The 24878-nt window shown below is 35.7% G+C and overlaps 9 protein-coding genes across 9 annotated transcripts; 5 read left to right on the top strand and 4 right to left on the bottom strand.

Moving 5' to 3' along the window:
• Window positions 1-531: 531 nt before the first annotated feature.
• PHYBLDRAFT_149719 (Homeodomain-like DNA binding domain-containing transcription factor) lies at window positions 532-5452 on the top strand (the record flags this gene model as incomplete). Its single annotated transcript, XM_018432323.1, has 19 exons — window positions 532-558; window positions 734-769; window positions 931-981; window positions 1066-1134; window positions 1232-1374; window positions 1441-1547; window positions 1723-1823; window positions 1927-2106; window positions 2183-2425; window positions 2526-2820; window positions 2861-2961; window positions 3046-3956; window positions 4056-4122; window positions 4194-4299; window positions 4377-4429; window positions 4505-4569; window positions 4667-4767; window positions 4882-5270; window positions 5339-5452. 19 exons carry the CDS (start codon window positions 532-534, stop codon window positions 5450-5452), a joined length of 3159 nt encoding a protein of 1052 aa, XP_018287362.1.
• A 272-nt stretch (window positions 5453-5724) lies between these two features.
• On the bottom strand, window positions 5725-7120 carry PHYBLDRAFT_200776 (hypothetical protein; the record flags this gene model as incomplete). Its single annotated transcript, XM_018439716.1, has 10 exons — window positions 5725-5729; window positions 5800-5904; window positions 5971-6064; window positions 6131-6253; window positions 6317-6382; window positions 6458-6485; window positions 6568-6628; window positions 6730-6788; window positions 6936-6960; window positions 7051-7120. The coding sequence occupies 10 exons, from the start codon at window positions 7118-7120 to the stop codon at window positions 5725-5727; spliced, it is 636 nt and encodes a 211-aa protein (XP_018287468.1).
• Window positions 7121-8022: 902 nt separating this feature from the next.
• PHYBLDRAFT_188434 (hypothetical protein) lies at window positions 8023-9463 on the bottom strand. The gene is made up of 5 exons (XM_018439505.1): window positions 9431-9463; window positions 9301-9314; window positions 9111-9214; window positions 8828-8987; window positions 8023-8711 (listed from the first exon to the last, which is right to left on the bottom strand). The coding sequence occupies exons 2-5, from the start codon at window positions 9311-9313 to the stop codon at window positions 8137-8139; spliced, it is 852 nt and encodes a 283-aa protein (XP_018287361.1). The 5' UTR covers window position 9314; window positions 9431-9463; the 3' UTR covers window positions 8023-8136.
• Window positions 9464-10091: 628 nt separating this feature from the next.
• Window positions 10092-10990, top strand: PHYBLDRAFT_172572 (hypothetical protein; the record flags this gene model as incomplete). Its single annotated transcript, XM_018436830.1, has 4 exons — window positions 10092-10109; window positions 10165-10302; window positions 10340-10597; window positions 10907-10990. The coding sequence occupies 4 exons, from the start codon at window positions 10092-10094 to the stop codon at window positions 10988-10990; spliced, it is 498 nt and encodes a 165-aa protein (XP_018287360.1).
• A 1627-nt stretch (window positions 10991-12617) lies between these two features.
• Window positions 12618-13398, bottom strand: PHYBLDRAFT_172571 (hypothetical protein; the record flags this gene model as incomplete). Its single annotated transcript, XM_018436829.1, has 3 exons — window positions 12618-12726; window positions 12864-13067; window positions 13364-13398. The coding sequence occupies 3 exons, from the start codon at window positions 13396-13398 to the stop codon at window positions 12618-12620; spliced, it is 348 nt and encodes a 115-aa protein (XP_018287359.1).
• Window positions 13399-14058: 660 nt separating this feature from the next.
• Window positions 14059-16527, bottom strand: PHYBLDRAFT_31865 (hypothetical protein). Its single transcript, XM_018439986.1, has 5 exons — window positions 15992-16527; window positions 15622-15866; window positions 14556-15543; window positions 14270-14449; window positions 14059-14180 (listed from the first exon to the last, which is right to left on the bottom strand). Exons 1-5 carry the CDS (start codon window positions 16460-16462, stop codon window positions 14154-14156), a joined length of 1911 nt encoding a protein of 636 aa, XP_018287358.1. The 5' UTR covers window positions 16463-16527; the 3' UTR covers window positions 14059-14153.
• Window positions 16528-17446: 919 nt separating this feature from the next.
• Window positions 17447-20092, top strand: PHYBLDRAFT_127134 (hypothetical protein). Its single transcript, XM_018429149.1, has 9 exons — window positions 17447-17626; window positions 17687-17890; window positions 17981-18106; window positions 18231-18486; window positions 18593-18737; window positions 18815-18982; window positions 19072-19205; window positions 19299-19395; window positions 19508-20092. Exons 1-9 carry the CDS (start codon window positions 17518-17520, stop codon window positions 19877-19879), a joined length of 1611 nt encoding a protein of 536 aa, XP_018287357.1. The 5' UTR covers window positions 17447-17517; the 3' UTR covers window positions 19880-20092.
• A 346-nt stretch (window positions 20093-20438) lies between these two features.
• Window positions 20439-21679, top strand: PHYBLDRAFT_78546 (hypothetical protein; the record flags this gene model as incomplete). Its single annotated transcript, XM_018443375.1, has 4 exons — window positions 20439-20450; window positions 20732-20951; window positions 21065-21117; window positions 21246-21679. The coding sequence occupies 4 exons, from the start codon at window positions 20439-20441 to the stop codon at window positions 21495-21497; spliced, it is 537 nt and encodes a 178-aa protein (XP_018287356.1). The 3' UTR covers window positions 21498-21679.
• A 227-nt stretch (window positions 21680-21906) lies between these two features.
• PHYBLDRAFT_149712 (hypothetical protein) lies at window positions 21907-24532 on the top strand (the record flags this gene model as incomplete). The annotated part of the gene is made up of 7 exons (XM_018432322.1): window positions 21907-21942; window positions 22913-22942; window positions 23003-23123; window positions 23217-23240; window positions 23299-23883; window positions 23937-24388; window positions 24455-24532. 7 exons carry the CDS (start codon window positions 21907-21909, stop codon window positions 24530-24532), a joined length of 1326 nt encoding a protein of 441 aa, XP_018287355.1.
• Between the last annotated feature and the right edge of the window lie 346 nt (window positions 24533-24878).

The following is a 24878-nucleotide window of genomic DNA, read 5'->3' as shown; positions in this document are numbered from 1 at the left end:
GTCTTTGATGCTTGTGTGATAGTAATGTTGGTCAATGATTATTTTAAAGGCAATGTGATAAAATACAAATCTAATGCCATGACTACCAAGCATGTGTATCTATGCTATTTTACTTGCTACATTATATTCAATTGATCATTTAATACCACATTTCATTTTCTTGTCACTAATTTCTCGATTTTTACTATAATTTTCTTGATATGTTATCAGGTTACATTCATAAGCACAGTATATTACATGTACTCTGTAAAAAAAAGCCTAATTGTTTTCATAACCGAGAATTTAATAATTTTTTATTGTATTGTTCTTTTTGATACTGTATTCAAAGCTGCCGCCAATTCTCCTCTGTCATTCGTGGAATGCAAAATGTAATGTGAAAGTTTCTAGGAATAAAGCAAGCAGTCCTTGTCTGTCACAATTTCTTAGTTCTTTGTCCGCAATGAATTTGCTTTCAACCCCTCTCTTATTTTCCCTTTCTCTCTCTCTACTTCTTTATATATTTATATATATATATTGTCTTATAGTCTAATAATGCCTACGACAAATGCACCACAGTCTGTAAGGTCTTGACATGATATGCATCGCCATTTAAATTGTGGAATCGCTAATAACATTTATCTTATTTACACAATCTAAACACGCCGATCAAACTATCTTGTTATCTTTTTTTTTTTACTTCTTTTTCTTCCTCATTTATACATGCTCTTGTATATATACATGTATATATATATAGCTGGCACAAGTAGACACGAACTACGAAAGCGTAGAGGTAATGCATTTGTGTCAGTTGATTACGTTTATCTACCTACACATGTTTTCATTTTTTGGAGTCATAAAAATTCTCCATTGACATTTATAAATATATATTTTTTTCTAATAAAAACCTAAACACGATTTCTTTTTTATTTCTTTTCCCTTTGCTGGTATTAGAACACTCCTTTGAACAGCATCGGTAATGAGCAATTATCTTTAACCGAGTCGGTGAGTTTCGAATTCCAACCTATACTTTACTATGAATGTGCTATATTTCTTACATTTGCCTTGTTCTCGAAATCGCACACATAGGATGTGGAATCTCCAACGCGATCATTGCCTGTAAATGAACCAAAGGTCAAAAATAACCAAATGACAGACGTAAGTATATATATTCTTTCATTTGAGAGGATATCGGCCTATTTTTCTAACACACGTACATGTATATATGCACTGCTTTATTTTGTGTATTATATAGCATCAAGCACAATTGAAGAGATATCGTTATCTCTTAGGGCAAACCGAATTGTTTGCACATTTTTTGAACCTTAAACCTAAAAAGGACAATGCTCTTCAAGAAGTAATGGAAGAGAACGGTCATAACGAGTCTAAAGAAAGCGGGTAAGAATATATATATATATATATAACCAGACTTATTAATTTACTTTTTTTTGGTTGGCTGTATAGCGCTAGACGTCGTCGTAAGACTGAAAAGGAAGAGGATGAGGAAATCTTGAATGAAGATTTCAGTGAGGATGCTGAAGAAACCACTGTTTTCACTGAATCACCAGCATGTAAGTAAAGGATCTTGTTATATATACGTATATAGAAAATCAAGGGTGCAAAAGCAAAAAGAAGCAAGTCTCTGTGTGTATATATGCGTGTGTGTTTTTCTGTGGAAATGACTAACAAACACATATTTATATCCTTTCGTTTATTATATTATTATGCGCATATACCTCTGTATAGTTGTGACTGGAGGTGTTCTCCGAGATTATCAAGTTCAGGGATTGAATTGGATGATTTCTCTATTTGAGAATGGCATCAATGGTATCCTGGCAGATGAGATGGTAATTTTGCTCTAATAATCTTTTTTTTTTTAAAAAAAAAGAAATGTCAACATTAATTAGAAACATGATTGGATCTTCGTGCTAATTACCTTTGTGATTCAAGGGACTTGGAAAAACACTTCAAACAATCTCATTTTTGGGTTATCTTAAACATTTAAGAAACATCCCTGGTCCCCATCTTGTGGTTGTGCCAAAATCAACCTTACATAATTGGAAGAGTGAATTTGCAAAATGGATCCCTAGCTTTAATGCATTTATTTTTCACGGTAACAAGGAAACAAGAGTAAGTTAATACGCGAATAATAGCATGCAGAAACTGTAATTAATATTGTTTATTATATATATATATTAAAAAAAAGGCAGATCTCATAAAGACAAAGCTTGTACCACTCGATTTTGAAGTGTGCATCACGTCGTACGAAGTTTGTTTGTCAGAGAAATCACAGTTTAAGAAAATGGCATGGCAATATATTGTGATCGACGAAGCCCATCGTATCAAGAACGAAAATTCGATGCTTTCACAAATCGTTCGCGAGTTTAATTCACGTAACAGAATGTTGATTACAGGAACACCACTACAGAACAACTTGCATGAATTGTGGGTAAGTTTGTAAAAAGAAAATTAAATTAAATTAAATTAAATCAAATGTATTATACCTTGTTTGGATTTGAGTTTATTCTAAACAATTCAAATCAATTTAGGCTCTGTTGAATTTCCTTTTACCAGACGTATTCAGTTCTTCAGATGCATTTGATCAATGGTTTGAGAATCAGGGTACTGATCAAAAAAAGGTTGTCGAACAACTTCATAAAGTGCTGAGACCTTTCTTGCTCAGACGCATCAAGTCCGATGTGGAGAAATCCTTACTTCCAAAAAAAGAAATTAATATCTATGTAAAAATGAGCCCTATGCAGCGCAAATGGTACCAGAAGATTCTTGAAAAAGATATCGATGCTATTAATGGCAAGTATAAGTCTATACACACAATTAATTCCTGTTAGTATTGAAGAGAGAGAGAAATAACATTATTTTATAGGTGTTTTGGGTGGGGGTAAACGTGAAGGAAGAACGAGACTTCAGAATATTGTTATGCAGCTAAGAAAGTGCTGTAATCACCCCTACCTCTTTGATGGTGCTGTAAGTCATACTTTCTTCTTCTTATTGAGTCGAAATTTCTTTTTTGTGTACGCGCGTATTAATCTAACTTTCAAATGATTGTAGGAACCAGGGCCTCCATTTACTACTGATAAACATTTGGTTGATAATGCTGGAAAAATGGTAGTATTAGACAGACTTTTGACCCGTATGAAGGCACAGGGATCTCGTGTTCTTATCTTCAGTCAAATGAGCCGTGTGCTGGATATCCTTGAGGATTATTGCTGGTGGCGCAATTACAAATATTGCCGAATCGATGGCCAGACTAGCCACGAAGATCGAATAGATGCAATTGATGAATACAACAAGCCTGACAGCGAGAAATTCATCTTCTTGTTGACAACTCGTGCTGGCGGCTTGGGTATCAATCTCACCAGTGCCGACATCGTTATTATGTATGACAGTGATTGGAACCCACAAGTTGATCTGCAGGCTATGGATCGCGCTCATCGTATCGGCCAAACCAAACAGGTTTATGTTTTCCGTCTAGTGACAGAAAATGCAATCGAGGAAAAGGTTTTAGAAAGAGCAGCACAGAAATTGAGATTGGACCAACTTGTCATCCAGCAAGGGCGCATGCAGCACCATCAAAAGGCGGCTTCAAAAGAAGAACTGTTGACGATGATCCAACATGGAGCCGAAAGCATTTTTAAGGATGATACGAACAATACTCAAGAAGATGACGATATTGAAGATATTCTGCGTCGAGGAGAAGAAAAGACAGCCGAATTGACCAAAAAGTATTCAAATCTCAACATTGATGACCTAAAAAACTTTTCTTCCGAAAGTGCTTACAAATGGAATGGTGAAGATTGGAGTAGCAAACGCAAAGCAGACAACATTGGACTTTCATGGTTAGGACCTTCAAAAAGAGAACGTAAGGCCAATTATGCGGTTGATGACTATTACAAGGAAGCTCTCCGTACCTCTGCGAAATCTCAATCTACAAGAGCACCACGATCAAAACGTTTTGCAGTGTGAGTAAGCTAATAAAGGAAATGAATGAAATAACACTTTTCTAATTACTATTTTTTTTTTAAAAAAAAAACGAATAATATTATAATATTATAATTTAGGGAGGATTACCAGTTCTTTCCACCTCGTCTATCAGAACTTAATGAAAAGGATACCTTGTACCTTAAAGTATGTTCATATCTAGTTGTTGTGTTTAAATATACCCTGTTTATATGTGCTAAATAGAATATTTTAAAAAGAAATCTGTAGGATACAAAGTACCTCCAGTGAGTGAAGGATTGAGTCCAAAGGAAACCAAGGCATTAGAAAAAGAACGTGAAGAGGAGCAAAAGTTGATAGATCAAGGTAAGTTGTGCTGACCTTCTGCACGCTGTAGTTTAGTGTATAAGACCAAAGCGCTAACTCTATTTTGTGGTATTTAGCCCAGCCATTGACAGCAAAGGAAGAGGAAGAGTGTAAGAAACTTCATGCCAAGGTAAATAATATGGAGATTATTATCATAATATGAAGTCATGTTTTTCTTCTTCTAATATATGATATTATTATGTAGGGATTTTCTCAATGGACAAAGAAGGATTTCTACAATTTTGTCAATGCTTCTGCAAAGTATGGAAGGTAAGGTTTACTTATTTATTTTGCTTTACTTTGAATATATTTAGTTAACCGTCTAACAATATTGCTGTAAATATAAATTTATCTGAATATAATACAGAAAGAATATTGAAGCCATTGCAAATGAAGTTGAGGGAAAGACTTTGGACGAAGTAAAAAAATATTCCAAGGTATTCTGGTCAAGATACAAAGAAATTGCAGGTAAGAATTTTTATATATATATAATTGCTTTAATACTTGTTTTAACAAAAATAACTAAATCCTACTTTTATGATCATTATTATTATTACTTCATCTGTTTCTGTTTCGATAAAGACTATGAGCGCCATATTTCCAAGATCGAGAAGGGTGAAAGCGAAATGGAGAAGCAACTGGAAATTCAGAACCAAATTTCAGAAAAGGTTGCTCTTTATCGTCAACCTTTACAACAAATGACCTTCAACTACACCCAGACGACTCGAGGAAAGAGCTACAATGAGAATGAAGACAGGTTCTTGATTGTCATGTTGGATAAATATGGCTATGGTACCGAGAATGTTTATGATTACATCAGGGCAGAAATTAGACAGGCCCCTCAGTTCCGTTTCGATTGGTTCTTAAAGTCAAGAACATCGCAAGAAATCCAAAGACGTTGCAACACTCTTATCGGTCTTATCCAAAAGGAATTTGCCGAACGTGACGAACAAGCTCGTGAAGAAAAAAAAGTAAGCCTCAAGGATCGAAACTTTGGCTTGGGCTTTTATTGAAACTAACAAATGTTTTTTATTAACAGAAGAACAAGAAAAAGGCAGCAAGTAAGCCAGCTACTACAACCACCACACCTACAGTCACCACCGCCACTACTACTACAGCAACCACAGCAACAACCAAACCTAGACGCCGCTAATAAGGCAAAGAAAAAGATAAGCGTGAAAAACAAAGAACAACCTTCCTTTTACTATAATGCTATAAGAAGATCCGTCGATATGTCTTCTTCTTTTTTCAATCTTTGTTTCTCTCTATCTTTATATTTAATGTATAAAGTCGCCTCTTACTTTATTTAATTGCATATCATTGAAAGATAAGAGTAAACAAAAAATTAAGTTTCAATGACACCAAAAATAAAAATAAAAAGATACAAAGTACGAGAGTGTAAAGCAAATGAGATAAGCAAACCGTTTAACCTAGTGACAAAGAGAAGAAGAAAAGGTTGAGTTATTATCATATTAGATACCAGCTTATACCTTGACTTACATGCACAACCATTTGAGGAAGCTTGGTCAAGGTCGACGCCTCGATTGTTCAATGTTCTTCTACCTCTTGAAGTATCTGCTATTTGATCCAAGGGCAATCGTCTCGCTATATAATCAGACAAATAAAGTTAATTTTATATATTTATTAGCCAAGTTAATATGTACTATTTACCTATCGAATCAAACAAGGCATCGACATTTTCTCCACTCTTTGCAGAAGTCTCGTAGAACAGTAACCCCATTTCATTAGCGTACTCTTGGGCAGTCTGATAAAATAAATCATTTTATATTAAAATCACGTCTTCTATATGTATATAATTAGGGGAAATTGCCTGTTTTTCAATCACTCGTCTTGACTCTAAATCGATTTTGTTTCCTGCCAGAGCAATTACAATATTGGGATCAGCCTGACGTTGGAGTTCGTTTACCCAGGATTTTGCTTTTTCAAGAGAAGACTAGTGTATTTTAGGTAAGTAAGTAAGAGATCGAGAGGTTTATTGATAGGTTTATATACTTACTGCTTGGGTAACATCATAGACAATCACTGCACAGTTTGCGTTACGATAATACATGGGAGCCAGACTCTATATATATATATATATATATATGTTCTTTTTAAGTGTTTGATTGCTTACAAGGTTCACTACTGCTGCGCTTACCTTATATCTCTCCTGGCCAGCGGTATCCCTGATAATTACTATAAGTTTTAATCTTGTTTTTATATGTATATATTATGTATATAATATCTTCTGAGGTTTCATGCGCTTACCAGATCTCGAACTTTACTGTTACATTGTCTTCTAAAGAAACCTCTTTTGAAAGAAATGCGGCTAAAAACAAACAAGGGCAAAAATACACATTGACTCCTTTTGCTTAGAGATTTCTGTCGTTGTTGTCGTTGTTGTTGTTGTTGTTCGTTTGTATCCTTTACCTCCAATGGTGCTTTCTTTGTATTCATCAAAAAGTCCCTTTACAAATCTCATAACCAAACTAAACAAGAAATAAAATAAAGATAAATCCAATAATGGAAATCAGGTTATTATGAATTATATCTATATAGATATAGCATATTTTCTTTTCTTGATATACAATTTTTTTTTGTTTTCTAAGATTTAATTTCTTTTATATATATATTACCTGGATTTTCCTACTGCAGATTCGCCTACAAAATAATAAGTACAGTTGGTGAGCAAAAGAAATCGAATATATATATATATACTTCGGCTTTATTCGACTGGTTTATCTTGAATACCTAAAAGGACGAGTTTGAATTGATAAGTTTTGCCCTGGGTAGATTGTGGGTTGGATTGTTGTCTGGACATTGGAATGTAGAATGGAATAGGTGATTGTATGTGTGTATGTGTGTGTGTATTTTTCTTTTTTTTTTTTTAATTCAGCCAAATGTTTTATATATATATGACAAGAGAGATAAGGCCAACGATTAAATGGTAGAAATATTGCAAAGAAATGCAAAGATAAAGAAGAGGAGGAAGAAGAAGAAGAAAAGGGAAAAAGGAAAAGGTTGGTCAAATTGCCAGCTGATTTTTCTGTTATATATGTATATATGTGTATATATATATATATATGTGTGTGTATCCTTCTTTCGGTTGAACCATGAGGAAACGTCATCGTAGGGTGGATTTGGTATTTTGTACCGCCTTTTATGTTGATAAAGAACAGGTATTCGAAATAAAATACACATGTATTTGGTGTTATAATGGTAAAACAAGGGGTTGATAAAAGTTGTGTTGGTTGATTGATAAGAAATAAAGGTAGGTTATTTTATACTACAGGCTTTCTTTTTTACTTAAAAAAAAAGGTTGAATATTTGTAGTCTATTATCATCATTAGTATTGAAACTACAGTTGATTACCAGCTATTTGCTTATTTGTTTGCTTATTCATTTTCGAATATAAATTAAAAGTGTTAATGTAACAACTCACAAAGAAACTTGGTTATTCACCCAAAATATTTCATACTTCTTATTCTTATTCTTATTCTTATTTTTGTACTCACGAACTTGTCCTACATGAATTTATGCCAAGTACTACAAAACAGAAACATGAAATAGCGGAGAATACAAGCTTGGATTTGGCTCACAAAGCTTAGGTTAGCTTAGGTTAGGTTAGCTTATGTTCGCTTATCCTTCCTCCCTCTCCCATTCTTTATCGTCGAGCATTTAAAGCCAAACATCTTCCCTTTACATACATACACACAAACAGATAGAGTATAGATGGTTATATATATATATTTATATAGTTTTTATTGATACAACATATATAGAAAGAAATAAGATATTAAGTGTAAAATAAGAATAGATTCATTTTGTTTACAAGACTTAGTTCTCGAAGGTGAAAGCAAGACCGAGCTTGTGGGCGTTCTCGTTGAGACGGGAGGTGTCGATGGAGGCACCGAGGTTGACCTTGACACCGGGGCGGAGAGCCTGGGTGTAGGAGACACCAAGAACACCAGAGTTGGCGATCTTACCCTTGACAAAGGCAGAGCTGTCCAACTTGAGCTTGGCACCGACCTCAAGGGCAACGGCGTTGGTGGAGTTGGTGGCCCAGGAAGCCTTACCGGAGGCCTCGAGATCGCTGTTTACGCGGTGGTAGTAGGAAGCAGCAAAGTTAGACAGGTTGTTGGTGGCATGGACAGCGACACCATAGTCCTTGGCGGTGTAGCCGACAGCAGCGTTGTAGCGGCTGATCTTGCCATCCAAAACACTGTAGGCGACCTCACCACCAACAAGGAAACCATCACGGCCAACAACGGAGTTGACGCTGAAGTGGGTCTTGAAGACATCGAGGGTGGCAACGGTGTGGACGTTGGGCTGCTTGTAGGTGGCGTTGATCTTGGCGGCCTTCTCGTTGACGGAGGGGAGGAGGGAGGTCAAGAGCTCAAGCTTGAGACCCTCTGAGACAACAAACAAACAAACACGCAGTAAAAAAAATGTAAGAGAGCAGAACAGAAAATAAACCAACTATCTAGCTAGCTAGCTAGGTTGTGTATTATTGTTTTCTATTACTTACTAGCAAGGTTGTTCTCGAGCTCGATCTTGCCGTTGAGGTGGTTGGAGGTGGTCCAGGCCTCAGTGAAAGCAAGACCGTTGGCCTTGTCAGCGTACTTGGTCTCGAGATCACCGACGATGATACCGGTCTTGTTATCTCTCTGACCGTTAACCTTGAAGGTCTATTGTATCCATATTCACACAAAGGTCATTTTATCAGATCTTTTTGTTTCTTCCTTTTCTTTTCCTCTATATTTTTCTTCTTCTTCTTTTTTTCCTTCACATATGTGTGTGGTTATACTTACGACACCGTTGGGGGCGGTGGTCTTGACCTCGAGCTTGACACCACCGATGGGGTAGTCCTTGGACAAGAGATCCTTGGCAGACTTGCCGATATCGTTGAAAGCAACTATTTTTTAGATACAAAATACGCGTTATTATTTTGTCTAGGATTTAATAAAGGTAAACAGCTTGCTGTATTTTTGTATTACTTACCAGGGACAGACATTCTTTTATTTATATAGTGAGTAGAATCCAAGGCAAAAATATCGAGAATATTCAAGTAAGTACATAGAATATAGACATTTTATATGTAAAGCATATCTGCAAGGCATTTTCAACATACCTTTGTTAGAAAATTAAGAAAGGTAAAATGGGGTGAAACAAAGTCAAGAAGTTAAGCTTGGGGATGGATCGACTGTTTATTACCTATGAGCTGAGTTTAGATGAAAAATTTTACTGGGTACCCCCCCACGCAAAAAAAAGAAAAGAAAGCCATCCAATAAAGGCTCGGACCGGAACCTCAAATGTACCGGGATCGAGTGCCCTTTTTGTACCAATCCATTTTATTCCGTCATTAATGCTAAATTTTATGCACGAAATGCAGAATCAATAGAAAAGAAATATTGAATCTTGAAAGCCAATTCATCATTGTAAAGGCATTGCAATTAAGTCAAAACAAAAAAAATTCCAAAATCAAATACAAATTGTAAGAATGAAAGTAAAGAAGATTTTGGGTCGGTTCAATTGTTCTAGGCGGGCATTTCTTTTTTCTCTATGTATATTGGTAATTTTGATAAAAAAATTATGTACAGATAACGCAACGCCAAAGGGCGGTTTTTTTTATGAAAGGGCGGGACTAAAAAGATTTCGAAAGCCGGATTTTAAAAATTCAAAGGGCGGTTATTTATAACCCAATGGGCGGCGTTTCTCTTTCAAGAAAGTCAATGAATAGGCATTATGAAGATGAGTAGGAGAGAATTGTTAACGAGGAAAAGCGTGATGCAATGGAATGGGAAGAAGAAGTTAACCCACATCACCTAGAAACGCTAATCCTACCTAAGACTATATTGTAAAAAGCAGAGCCCAGAGCAAAACTTGGTTGATGAAGGTTTAGATGCTGAAATGGAGGAAGTTGCAAAAGTAGTAAAAACGCAGAAAAAGCATTACAATGGCTACTCCAGCGAACAAAAACTTCTTTTTGTCTATTCCAATAGGGTAAAACTATTCAATGTTGGTAAATCTGGTAGATTAGCTGGAAGAATTGCTGAACGAACAGTACATAGATGGGCCAAGAGACTCAAAGAAAACAAAGATTGGAACATCTTGGAAAAACAAACCAACAAAGTCAATAGGCCAAAGGCGCAGCTTGATGAAAGACATAATGTTCATCTACTCAAGCTTTATGATGATAACTCTCAATCCAGAATTGTTGATGCAGTTGTTCCGCTCATTTCTGTTCCATGCATTTGACACTGATACTGTAACCATTAGTGATATATACGCAAATCCGGTAGATGATTTTTAGTTGAGCCTAAAGCATTGACCCCATTCAACGCTTTCAAGATAGCTTGTTTACCTGTCAATTCACCTGTAACAATTGCAATCCCTCAATTGATTTCATTTGGTAATCTAGCGTATGCAACAACTTGATGTTCCCCAACAAAGCTCTCCTTATAGTTCCTTGGCCAGGGGGCATTAGATCCAAAAATCAAAAGTTTCATCTTGTACGTTAAAATATAATTATATATTGCGTAAAGAAAAGTAGTAGGATGGGGGAAAGGGGGCACAGCTTTGATGTGTAAAGCAAACATTAAACTAGGCTACAAATAATCCCCGTTACTGGCTCATATTGCAAGATCCTGTGCGCAATGGACAGTCTGTGGTGCTTAGCATTATCTATTGATATTATACCGCATAAACTTATATGAGTCGAATACGGAAAAATTAATACAATAAAATAAACGGGTTGAAGATGGAAACCATATTTCATCATACGTATTGGTATTACGCACTGTCTAGGAAATCTCTTATTTTAGCTTATAACGCTGCTTGAAGGAGAGTTAGTATAGAATTCTCTTTCATTGACAACACTTTGCAATGGCCAGCATTACTTTTCATACAAGTCGATGTTATCTTTGAAGGATCTTGCGTTGAAAAGTTATGTCACAGGAGATACCATTAAGCCCTCGTGAATGTCTCTTTGTCATTAACAATCTACATAGCAACAGCAACCTTTCCTTCGAATAAGGACCATATTATGGATTACATTACATGTATAAAATTTGCAACCATGTTTACTCATTTTTATTCAAATTTTCTTGATTGAATGAAATCAAAGAATATGTATCATATACATGAACCTATGCTGTTGTAGAACCAAAGTAATTCATTTCTGATCAAGAGGTACCAGCAAGAATACATTTTAAATTCAAAAGCGAGTTAGACAAGGCGATAAAAGATGTATATTTCTTTACCTTTGATAAGTTTAAAACGAACATGTTGCTTCTACTACATGTCATGCGTTTCCAGCAGAAGATTATAACCCTAGTGACGCTGCATATAGAACCCTTTGGCTTAAAGGGAGTTTGTTTCTGAGGGAAGAGAATGTATTAAAAAAATAGCACAAAAACAACCAATAATGGACTGATGATATCAGCATAGATTTATTAACCACGACGTTAATAAAAGGGGAACCTTACGGACAGCCTGTCAGAACAGCCTGAGCATATGTAACGTCACTCATAATTAGTATTTCATGGTTATACATTTTTTGGATTGGGGGTTAGACTTTTCAGTAATCTTACGGGAACGACATTTCTATCTAGCCGGACTAATCAATTGCGGCTACATGTCCGGAACTCGGTGTCTTTCTTTAATCCTTCAGGGCAAAATGGTGTCTATCGTTAGAAAAATGACGGATTTTTTCGAATTTCGGGCCAGCAACTCTTTTTTTATATGGCAGGAATAGAATCATATATAGCCTTTGACCTATTAGAGAAGTACTTGTACGTCTGCAAGTAAGGTTTGTGGTTGACCATTAATCATTTCACCTTATGAAAATCGCATTGCCTCTTAAATAGGAGACCTAAAAAAATTAATGCCTCCATACATGCCTTATAATTGGTTTAACAAATGCATATCGCTATCATTAAAAAAAAAGCGCGACTCTAAGGTGGCTTTTTGAAAATTGTTTTCCTTAATCCTTCAAAGGTGGTTTTAGGGTTGTGCTTTTTTATGTTTCAATTATAATTGTCCCACTTCTCGATAGACATGAACTTATTTATTGGGACAATATCTGTTCAATTAATCCTGGAGATTTAATTGAAAGTTATACCTGTCATAAATGGAGAAAAAAAGAAGCCTATATAACTCTAGTAGACCCTCAGTTTTTTCTACACCTTTGGACATCTGATGTGGACAGATCAAAACGATCAAAACTTTTAAGCAGTATTATTGGATTAGAGTTAAAGAAAAAATTGGCCTTTTAAAGCAAGAATCAAAAAGTTAAAAGAACTCTGATTGCCTACTTTTCATCCACTACCAATTACATTGAAAATAATATTATAATTGGTGAAATGAACGGCATCATGAGAACTTCTGTTCATTTTATTTGTATCTGAACTACATTTAACTGTTTTTCTTTTAAAAAAGAACAATACGGTGAAAACAAATAAAAATTAATTTGATTGGATAAGCTAATTTTGAGTGTTTTTTGGCCGCTTTTTTGACCTTTTTGATCTGTCCATACCAAGTTAACATAATACTTTTGCATTTACAGTCCCTGAAAGTATACACCTTCCTCCATTGCTACAAATATATAGCCAATTTGTGTCACTACCACGCAGCTAACAAGTAACCCCCTCTCAAATTTTCCAGTTTTCGACACAGAACCCACAATATTCACCAGATATATTAGATGAAAGTTTGAAGAAATATATGCTGCATTTAGTTTAATGTAGAAACGTACAAGCAAGAACCGGCTTGTATGGACGAGTTAATAAGAATATATCATAGGGAGAATATCAAAAAAGCTTTTTCCCGGAATTATATATATATACGAAGTAGACCGGTTGTCTCCATTGGGACAATTTAAGAAGCAATAACTATATTATTCTAAGAAAGAAAAATGCTTGTCTAAGTTTATTTAAATATCTTATGCTTATAAAGATTTGATACTAAAACAAAAACAAAAACAAACGTAACCCACGTAAAAATTGAAAACATTTGTTCAAATAAAATAGCAATAATTGTAATTGTGATGTTTAGTTTCTTTTACTTTATTTCAGACTTTGCGTACTCATATTCTAGCATTTACGATAATACTTCTTCCTAAAGAATCCTATATGCTTTTCATAATGTTATCAATTTAAGTATGCATTGCCTATTTGCACTACCCGTTTATCTAGATTTATGAGACTTTCAAATTTCTATAATTCTCTTGATAGCCAAAAATTTTCTTGTGTAAATTCAATTGCTATATGATGTGCCATTTGATCCCTAACTTTAGCTACTTTACTGTTTTTTTTTTCGATCTGGTACAAAATTACCATTAACGACAATATGTGTGAGATTCAGATATTCCCTTCAAAGTTAAATGTTTACTTGTCTCTATTGCTCATCTCAATTGGACACATAATTATATCCTGAGTTGCCTGTGCAAGAGTAATTCATGAACTTGTTTTAAAGATATAGAAGGGTCAAATGTAAATCATATACATAATATTTCCCTTTCTTTTTAAAGATATAGAAGAAGATAGAAGGTATATGAGTGTCTATAATCCGTTATAATAAGCAAAACTCAATGTACATGTATTTTCATTTCCATTTCTAATATTTAAGAAATTATGTTTTCTTCCAAGCTCTCATTTGATCGCATAAAATGTCATATTTGTGCCAATACTTAACACACTCACCAATATATATATATATATATATATACATATATATTTCATGCCTAAAATTGTTTTGTATATATGTATATATGTATGTACGTATTTGTGTTTTTTTTTTATTGTTAAAAGTAGGAAATATAATAGGAGACAGCAACAAACAAACGAAATAAGATATTATACATCCTTGGGGCAGACAAGTTCCTAAAGAGAAATAATAATAATAATAATAAAGACAATGTTAATAATTTGTAAAAAGAAACATCATGCATATCCACTCCATTTTTTTTTACCTTGTAATCCTTGATGGTTCCTGAGAACTTGCTCAGTACACCGTCAGCACAAATCCAGATTTCATTGCACACTTCGCTGATGAAACGTTCGTCGTGAGAAACAATAATGACACCACCCTTAAAGTTGCCAAGAGCAGTCTGTAATGCATCCATAGACTCCATATCCAAATGGTTAGTAGGCTATAGTTTTTTTTAAAAAAAAAAAAGAAGAAAAGAAATTCAAGTTTGTGTTAGTATTAACTTGATTCCAATATACCCCCAAACTTCCAAAATGCATTAATCTTACTTCATCAAGAACAAGGATATGAGGGTTTTGTGCACTCAATGCAGCAAAAGCTACACGCGATTTTTGACCACCAGACAAGGTCTTCATGATCTGAAGACCAACCATGCCAGTAATACCAAAGGCACCCAAATGACGACGGTAATCTTCTTCAGTTCTACCAGGGAAACGGTCTGACATGAAGCCGACAGCAGATCGGGTAAGATCAAGCTGATCAATATGATGCTGGGTAAAGTAAGCAATTCTCAGACGACCGTTACGGTGAACAAGACCACTCATCGGTTGGTTCTCTTCGGTCAATAGCTTGAGCATGGTGGATTTACCAGCACCGTTAGGACCAACGATAGCAATACGCGAGTCCATACGCAGATCTAAGTTGATGTCGCGAATAATGATCTTTTCGGGAGTGTAACCGAAAGTAACGTCGCTCATCTGAAGAATGGGAGGCGACAGCTGGTCGGGATTTGTGAATTGGAAAGTGACAATCTTCTCACTCTCGGGCTCTTCCAGTTGAGGCAACTTCTCAAGGATCTTAAGCTTTGATTGAGCCTGGGGGGCACGCTTGGCGTTGTATCTCCATCTGTCAATGAAGTCCTGGAGATGCTTACGGTACTGGATTTGGGCCTCATACTCTCTGTACTGGGCTTTGCGACGCTCCTCACGTGTGGCGTAGAAGTTGGTGTAGTTACCCTTGTAGTAATCCAGCTTCTCGGAGTGCTGATGCAGAATATCGGTAGCGACCTCGTCGAGGAATTCTCTGTCGTGAGAAACGACCAAGAGGGTATTAGGCCATGTCTTGAGATAATTCTCAAGCCAAACAATGGCAGGGATATCCAACATGTTATCAGGTTCATCAAGCATGAGTACATCGGGTTTACAGAACAAAGCACGAGCGAGGGAAATACGCATACGCCATCCACCAGAAAATTCCTTGGTGGGTCTCTTTTGGTCAGGAGCTGAGAAACCAAGACCAGCAAGAATAGCAGAAGCCCTTGAAAGTAGATATAGTTGAGTATCTCTACATCAAATCTACTCTTTTTTTTTCTTGAAGGAAAGTTAATAAACTTACTTTGATTCTGCCTTGTCACTTTCAATCTCCTGGAGCTTAGCAAACACATCCTTAAGATCACTCATCAATCTATCCTTCTTCTCTTCGAGAGCCTTCTTCTCTTCTTCAGAAAGTCCCTCCTCGGCCAATTCGTTTTCAAATTGGTTAATGTTGAATGAAAGTTCGCGTTCCTTCTCGAGCAAATGCTCACGCCAGACATCAGCACGCAACACCATTTCGATAGCAGGTGTCATATCACCAATAACCTAAATACATCATAGTTGTTTAGAAAATATGCACACACACACATATATATATACAAATATACGTATATTAAAAGCATTATCCTTTTGGCACATAAACTCTTTTGTATACTTGCCTCCTGTTCGACGTAAAGAACGGAAATATGGGTAGGAACATTGATTTCACGACGGGCCATGGCACGCAACAGAGTGGATTTACCAATACCGTTCTTACCAACCACACCGTAACGTCTTCCGAAAGCAATAGTCAAACTGGCGTCGGTCAAAATACGGCGACCAGCAAACGAGATATCGAAATTCTCGATCTTGATGTCCTTGTTTTTGCTCTTGGTAGAGGTATAATCCAGAATAGGATTGTACATCTTGTAGGCTTCCTGGAGAGCCTTTTGTTCGTCCTCCAACAGACGCGAGGCTTCGTACTCGACCTTGAGGTTGGTTTTTTCTTGACGCTTGACCATCTTGGCAGCAATCTTTGCCTCAGCCTTGCGCAATTTGTCTTGGTTGACCTGAGACTGGACACGACGACCGGAGACATGATCAAGATCGACATTGCTTTTGGTGAGTGAAGAGGTAGCCGAGATACCGGTTTGGTTTGCCATCGTAATAGTCTGCTCAAGTCTTGAAAGACCCTTTGCAGGACCGTTGGCATTGTTTTTGGTGTTCAGCATTTCAGTCAATTGCTCGCACAGACGATCGATTTTATCTTCATCGCCACCAGCATCAATCAAGAGTGGTTTGATGAATTCTGAAATGGCATCCTCATCGTCGTCAAACTCGGTTCCTTTGAGATATCCATCAATGTATTCGATAATAGTATCGTCTGCTTCAGGAACAGTGGTTTTAATCAGTGCAAGCGCCATCGTTCGTCTCTCTTTTCTTTTATTTTTTATAACTAGTTAAACTAAAGAAGTATAAAAAATTGAAAGAACAAGAACAAGAACAAGAAAAAAAGAAGGGGGGAGTGAAGAATAAATTCAAAAAAAAATGCTTTGTTCCTGCTTCCAAAACCTCTGGTTTTTTTCAGGGTCGGGTCATGAAAGCCATGAAAAAATAAAACACATATAACACACATATTAAGTCAGGTACCAATGCTTTTATTTTTCTTATTGTTATTATTATTATATATACATCTATATATGTTTTTATACATATATAGACACAAATATGCTTTATATAAATATTCACCCCTCAATATATTTATTTCTCGATAATAATCTTGTAAATATTATAGCTGAACCGCAGCACTATAACCACTAATAACGCTGCGCCCACCATAGTACAACAGCTAGCTAATAAAATAAAATATTTGAAAAAAAAAGTCTAAAACCGAAAGTGATAGAGAGAATAAGAGAATAGGTGGAGAGTGGCTCATTTTGTGACTGTATTTCCTTGATATTTCCAAAAAAAGTATGCTGAATGCACTTTGTAGTATCAAACTTTCCTGCTAGAGAAGAGCGGTCAGTTACAAAATGAAGATAGAGGGGGGGAGAAATAGGGGAAGAAGCGGGGAAGGATAGAGGGGGTGCAGTTTAGAGGGGCAAAGTTCCACACATTATTCAAAAATTACTGCTCTTTTGGTTCTTCACTACTTTTCTTTAATTTATTTATAATTTTTAAACTTTTTTATTTTTATTAAAAGATCACATATTATATAATGTACCAAGACAATTTTGAAGAAGACGATCTCATTGCCGAAGTTGAATTTGTCGAGCAAGAAGTATATGCAAAGAGAAGCCCTACCGATGACGGGTTTGACACCGAAGGTACAAGATCCCATATATAGCTTGCACAATAACTCAACACCACAAGTGTTTGTTGACTAGGTGCTTCGGTTCAATCTGCCAGCACAACCCAGATCCCAGATGGTGTACGCAACTTTATCCTCCACTTTTACCGCAATGTGATGGATAACAATGTCTATGAACTCCACAACATCTATGACCACTCATTCAACAAAGTAACCGATAAATACTACACCAAACAGGCATGGCCTGAGGCAGAAATTGTTTCACCTCTTGTGAATGATGGTAAGATCGTGTGTACATGTCTTTGTGTGATTGCTTTATTTATTTATTTTTTCTGATCATACCTTGGTTCTATGCATACAAACTATTTAGATCAAGTATTCTTGACTCTCTATCGCGAATTGTATTACCGTTATATCTATTCCCGTATGGCACCTACTCTTGAACAGCGTTTCAATTCTTACGAGAACTACTGTGACTTGTTCAACTACATCTTGAGTAAGTTTTAAATTTCCATTAGCTGCCAACAAATACAAGAAATCCACTTGTTATTTATTGTCTTTGTAATCCTGTTTTTTTTCTTATTGACTTTTACTGTCTTCTATTCCTTAAAACTTTATAGACTCTGAAGGCCCTGTTAACCTTGAATTGCCCAACCAGTGGTTATGGGACATCATTGATGAGTTCATTTTCCAATTCCAGTCCTTCAGCAACTACCGCGATCATTTCGCCAACAAGTCAGAGCAGGAACTCTCTCTTTTGAGCGAGAACCCTCAGATCTGGAGTTGCTACAGTGTCTTAAATGTCCTGTACTCATTCATCCAAAAGTCTCGTATCCAAGAACAGTTGTTGGTCAGCAAGAACGGTGGTGACATGATGTATGTAGAAAAACAAATTATCGCGTATTCACAAAGAAAGCCATTTAGTAAATGCAATATGTATGTGTATGTATTTGATACTAACCATATCAATGACGTTTTACAGGGAAGCTGCTGGTGAGTACGGATCCCGTCCTCTTTATAAGATGCTCGGATACTTCTCCATTGTTGGTTTGTTGCGTGTGCATTGTTTGTTGGGTGATTACATGCTTGCACTGAAAATGATGGACAACATCATCTTGAACAAAAAGGTTTGTAATCAAAGTTAATGAATGGAGTGGTGTTTATAAAAAAAATGTGTATATCTTTACTGATTTTTTTCTTGTAGGCTATGTTTGCTCGTGTAACTGCTTGTCATGTTACCACTTACTACTATGTTGGTTTTGCTTACATGATGATGCGTCGTTATGCCGACGCCGTAAAGTCATTCTCTACCATTCTTTCGTTCATGCAAAAGACAAAGCAGTACCATTCTCGCTCTTACCAGTCTGACCAAGTATGTTTGAGAAAAATAAATAAAAAAGCTAATGAGTTTGCGTAAGTATTAATGTATCTTTTTTTTTCTTCGTGGTGCATTGGTTGTAGGTCTCTTCCAAGGTTGACCAGATGTACGCCTTGTTGGCTATCTGCATTACCATGAGCCCCACTCGTCTGGATGAAGGAATTCACTCTAAGCTTCGCGAGAAATATGGTGAAAAATTGATCAAGATGCAAAAAGGGTATGTTGAAATATTGAAGTGCAAAGAAAGAAAGAAAAAAAAATCACAAGGTAATAATGATAATTAATCAAAAAAATCTCGGGTCGGGATTAGTGATGAGGCAATTCCCATCTTTGAAGAGTTTTTCAGCCGCTCTTGCCCCAAGTTTATTTCTGCTACCAACCCTGACTGCAAGGTTGTACCTGAACGTGTAAGTAGCCGATGCCAATAATATTTTTAAACACTCCCTTTTTAATTAATTGCTTAATTGATTGCTTAATTAATTAACAAAAATCTAATATATATCTGTTTTGTGCCTTTAGAAACTTCACCAATTGAACTTGAATGTATTCATGTCTGATATCCGCAATCAAATTATGCTGCCTACCATTCGTTCTTTCATGAAGCTTTATACTTCTATGGATGTCGATAAACTTGCCAAGTTCTTGGAAACGGATTCCGAAGAGCTCAAGATGCAGTTGTTGGTTTACAAGCAAAAGTCGCGTCAGTTCAAGTGGACCGAGGGCAACCTTATTGAAGGAGAGTACCAGTCAACTTCTGATCTCGACTTCTGCTTGAAGAAGGATATTATCCATATTGCCGAAGTCAAGATTGGTCGCCGATATGGCGATTGGTTTTTGCGAAACATTTCCAGATGCGAGGACTTGGTTGCTACATTGGAAAATAAGGCTTGATTATCTTTTCGCCCTTGACAGATAGCTATATATATACATATACATAATGTGTTCGTTCTTTTTTTTCATTACTTAAAAAACATTTACCAGCATACAAACGCACTTCTTTATTTTTATTATCATTATTATCATTTTATTGAACACACCAAGTGCTTGTAATATTGTAGATTTAATTGCATTGTTAATTCCCATTATACATTTCTAGTAATAACCAAGAAAAAAAATTATTAATCAAATAGACCTTTTGGCTAAAGCATTACTTTATTATTGATATGTTTGCCGCAAAACGTGGCTCATGGGCATGACATGCTAAGAAAGTTTAAATGAATAGAAGCATACAAAAATAGGCCCATGACGCCATGAGATTTAGGTCCACCAATCGGATGATGGCCCTGAAAATAGAAAAGTTGTTCCTTTTCTAGGCATCAAATCCTCATAACCAATAAAAGTGTAAAATGAAGATACGTGACTGCTATTGATCCCTTGCCAAAAGACTTAAATTTCCAGGGCAATACAAAAAATTGAATATAGACTACTTTTACATTCTACTTCATTCAACATGCCCCGCCAGGTAAAGAAAAAAGAAAAGAAGAGGAGCCTTCCCCTTCCCTACTATTATTAGTATTGCTACTATTAGTGGGAATTTATAATACTGTTAGAGAAGCACAAGCTAATTAGAAGGGATTTCACCGAGATCATGTCATTTACAAAAAGAAAATAGCTAAAATAACCTTAAAATGTATATCCCTTACTTGACATATAAACAACATAAAACAATGATAATTAATTATTATTAATTAATGACTATTGATTATTGATTAATGATTATTAATTCATTTTATACTCTTTTAGACTAGACGTGCAGCTCCCGCCCAGCAGACCCGCCAGGCACACACCATGCCTGTCCGTCAGGCTCCTCCCCCTGCTCCCGTTCAGCGCGCTCCTGCTCCCGTCCAGCGTGCTGCTGCTCCCGCTCCTGCTGCTCCTCAGCATGCCATGACCTCTGCTCCTGCTCCTAGCCCTCCTTCCCTTGCACAGGCCGCCCCCCAGCAGCCCGGCATGTTTGCTCAGAGTAAGTTGGTTGGGAGAGATATAACAATCGGAAAAAGTACAAATAACAATGACTCATGACCCATTTATTTATTTATTCAATTGCTGCTGTCATCGTTTTTCTCTCTTTATTAGTGGCAACAACTGCCGCTGGTGTCGCTGTTGGTTCTGCTGTCGGTCACACTATGGTAAGGATCTTTGTGTGTATATATAATAATAACTTGGCCCCCCTGTAAATACAATTAATGGGACGAAAATGAAAAGCAAATTTTTGATTTGATACGATTTATTCATTAACACTTTACCCTACCCACAGGCCAACGGTATCTCTTCTCTCTTCAGCGGATCCTCTGATGAACCCGCTCAGCAGCAGCAGCAGCAGCCTGCTCAACCCCAGTACCAGCAGCAGCCTTTCCAGACATTCCAGGCTCCTTCTTCCGGTCTTGCTTGCGATGCTGATGCCAAGGCTTTCACCAAGTGCCTTGAGTCGACCAACAACGACATGTCTGCCTGTCAGTGGTATCTGGATGCCTTGAAGCAGTGCCAGCAAATGTCCTCCAACTATTAGAGAAACGACCAAACAACCAAAGAGCATAAACACATATGATACAATAATAATAATAATAATAATAATAATAATAATAGCTAGAGAAATGCTTATATAAAAGCCTGGTTAAATTCATTTCATTTTGCTGTTTTTTTTTCAAAAAAAAATAACAATGAAAATAAATGTTAATATTCCCCAAAACCAAAAACATATAGTCTGGTAAATGATTAGACCCCAAGCTTATAATTATAGAATTATGATTCCGGTTTTTTGATTGCCATTTGTTTTTGAGTACATATAAAATCAGGATTACGAATATTCCCGGTTTCACTTCTTTAAAAGAACGATTCTTTTTTAGACAATAAAATTTGGCAATAGTTGCGAGAACATTCTATTAAGAAAAAAAGTGGAATGAATTTTGTTGTACAAAATGCAACAAAAGCCGGTAATTGAAAGTGAACTGAAGGTTAAGACTCTAGAATTTATTTGATATAATAAAAACACAATTAGTTTGCCTTTTTAACCACAAAATGTTGTGTTGAGCCAATATCCTTAATTATATATATATCTACAGAATTTACATCTTTTTCTTATTTTTTAGGCATTTCTAACATATTCAAGGTTATTTCTGCAAAGCTCCATAATAAAATTTAGTTATCTTTGAAGTCGATGAGTTGATTTCTATTGTTGCTATTCTTGTTTGTAAATAGATAGAAAGATGAGGGTCTACTTTGGGGCCATTCCAGCACATTGCAAATATTCCGTGCACCTAACTTCAGATGACCGTCTTTTTCAATTTCAAAAGCTACTATAAAGAGTAAAGAAAATTAAGGCGGTCGACTGGGAAAAACCGGTCAACAACTAGGTGAACGCTTGTTAGCAGAAGTTTGGTTTTTCTTTTACTTGAATAAATAACAAGTAACTTTGATTTATCGTGTTTTAAGAGGTATTTTATCACAGTCTTAAATATAAAAGAGGTTTGATTCAGACGCAATACTCTTTCTTGTTTCTGTCTTATTTTATTGTAAAGAAGAATAATGTACAAATGTAAAAAGAAAATAAGATACATATTTGAGTTTTTTGTTCAGCAAATCTGTCCATAATTTTTTTCTGATTTTTTTTTGAATTTTTAAAGGGCAAACTATAGGATCAATAAGGACTAGCGGTTTCACTTGGACTCTACCAGACTGGTCTACTTTGCCATCAATAGCTAACTACTATAGTCCGGTGTTTTGTATAGAAAACTACCGATGGCAAGTAACTATTATAAGCTACACAATAACCATATGCACATATATATATTAACATATTAACACAATTATCTTGTTTCTGTATTATTTAATAGGCGTATAAACGTAAGGAACATTAAACACCAATAACACCAATATTTTTTGAGACCAATTTTGCCTTTTTTCCTAATACCATGTAAATCTCAGTTTGCAAAGGGATCAAAAACATTTCCTGAGGTAAGAATGTTTTTATTTTATCCTTCATTTAATTAATTTATCTTTCCTACCGTATAATAGAACTGCGGTATTTCTCTTGAGCTTGTAGGAACTTATCCAGCTGGAGACATCACAGAGATAAGCATGACTGTGGATACCATTTTGACCATATTCAAGGAAAATGCGCTTAAGTTTAGTCCAAGTATGTTTAAAGATATTGTTAACAGTTATTGTCACTATTATTATAGGAAGCTAATAATGTCTTTAATTAACACACACGCTATGCTACAAATAGGTACACGCCACCAATTTAAACTTGGTGAGCTTAAAGTGTATAACATCGACTTTGTAATATTGAAAATATTGTGCTTATATAGAAAACGGGTCAACGAATCTGTGCGAGTACAGCTTTTACCCAACAAAGCGTGGAATCGGTGATTACATTGACAACAACCAACTTTCTATGAAGATCGACTTTTTAAACTTGAAGCAATCCGGAATTGATATTCCCATAAAAAATCTTGAAGAAAGAAGATTTGTAGAGCCTAAAAGTGTCCCAGAGTTCTGTGATACAATTATACATGTAATTGAAACAGAAGAAGATTCTGATTTTTCTGACATGCACTCAGGCGATTATGAAACTCCTAGAAGTAGGTTTACTTTCAAGTCTCGAAAGGCTATTCTGTCAAAAGCATCGCCATGGTTCCACAACCTATTTTTCTTGGGAATGAAAGAGTCCAGAGATTCTGAAGTGTCAATTCGGGGCATACATCCAGACACGTTCCAGCGACTCTTGAATTTTATCTATGGCTTTGAACTCGAAATTAATGGTATCAATGACGCCGTAAAGCTCATCAAGGCTGCTGATCGTATTCATTTAACCAAGGCTCTGGAGTTCATATTTGTCTACCTCAATATGCGAGTAAATAATAAAACAGTGCTAAGAATATGGAAAGCAGGAGGTATTCAAGGCTACTATTAAATGTATTGTCAATTATCGCTAAATATTTTTTAGATGATTTTGAGTGCAAAGAAACAATGGAATATTGCAAGAGTTATACTAAGAAACATTGGGAAAGTATTCTTGCAGACCCATCTTGGCTAGAGACAGATGGAAGGGATACTATTCAGATCCTAAGCATAGATTCTCTCCCTTTGGCTGCTGACGAGTCTATCTTCTACCAAGCTGTACTTAATTGGAGAGAGGCAAAGATAAAACAAGCGGTGGATGTTCCAGAAATGCTACAATCTAATGTTTTACAAATCTTCAATCATTTAAGAAATAATCGTTTTACAAAAGATTGTAAACTTTGGTCTAATGAAATTGGAAACGAATTGGAAGATGTTGAGAATCACTTTGTTCAAATGATCCCATTAATAAGATTTAACCAGCTTACTGCAAAATACTTAATGGATAACGTTGAAACCTCCGGAATTGTGATAGATATTCCAGGGATGAAAAAAAAGGTAAGCAGATATTGGTGTATTTATTCTTTAGTAAGAAATAAAAAACTTGGATACTTTTATATATAGGTACTGGAAGCTTTTCGAGCCATAGCAATCCGTACCGAAATTCCAGAAACAGTCAATACAGACAAAAGACACATCTAAGCAGTAAAAACAAAATACTTCATAAAATAAACCTACTTGAATACAATTCTATGTACTTATTCTTGTTCAGAATTAAACTAATCTATAGGAGATTGTTTCAAAAGAGGGCTAGCTATATATGAAATCAACCCAATTTGAATAAACCAATATATAGTAATAGAAAGATAGAGAAATAGAGAAATCTACACGCACTAATGAAAGCTTTATTTATATAATAGAATGTTATGCCAAGAAGTTTAATAAGAATATCATTTAATTAATTGATTATGCTTGTGTATCCTATCCATCTTTATGTTCATATTACAAGCAATCCTTTACTTCATTTTATTTTTATTTTATCTTTTAG

Source organism: Phycomyces blakesleeanus, assembly GCF_001638985.1.
Source record: "Phycomyces blakesleeanus NRRL 1555(-) unplaced genomic scaffold PHYBLscaffold_22, whole genome shotgun sequence".
NCBI classification, from domain to species: Eukaryota; Fungi; Mucoromycota; class Mucoromycetes; order Mucorales; family Phycomycetaceae; genus Phycomyces; species Phycomyces blakesleeanus.
Note: the sequence above shows the minus strand (reverse complement) of the source record. Positions and strands in the feature narration are given on the sequence as shown.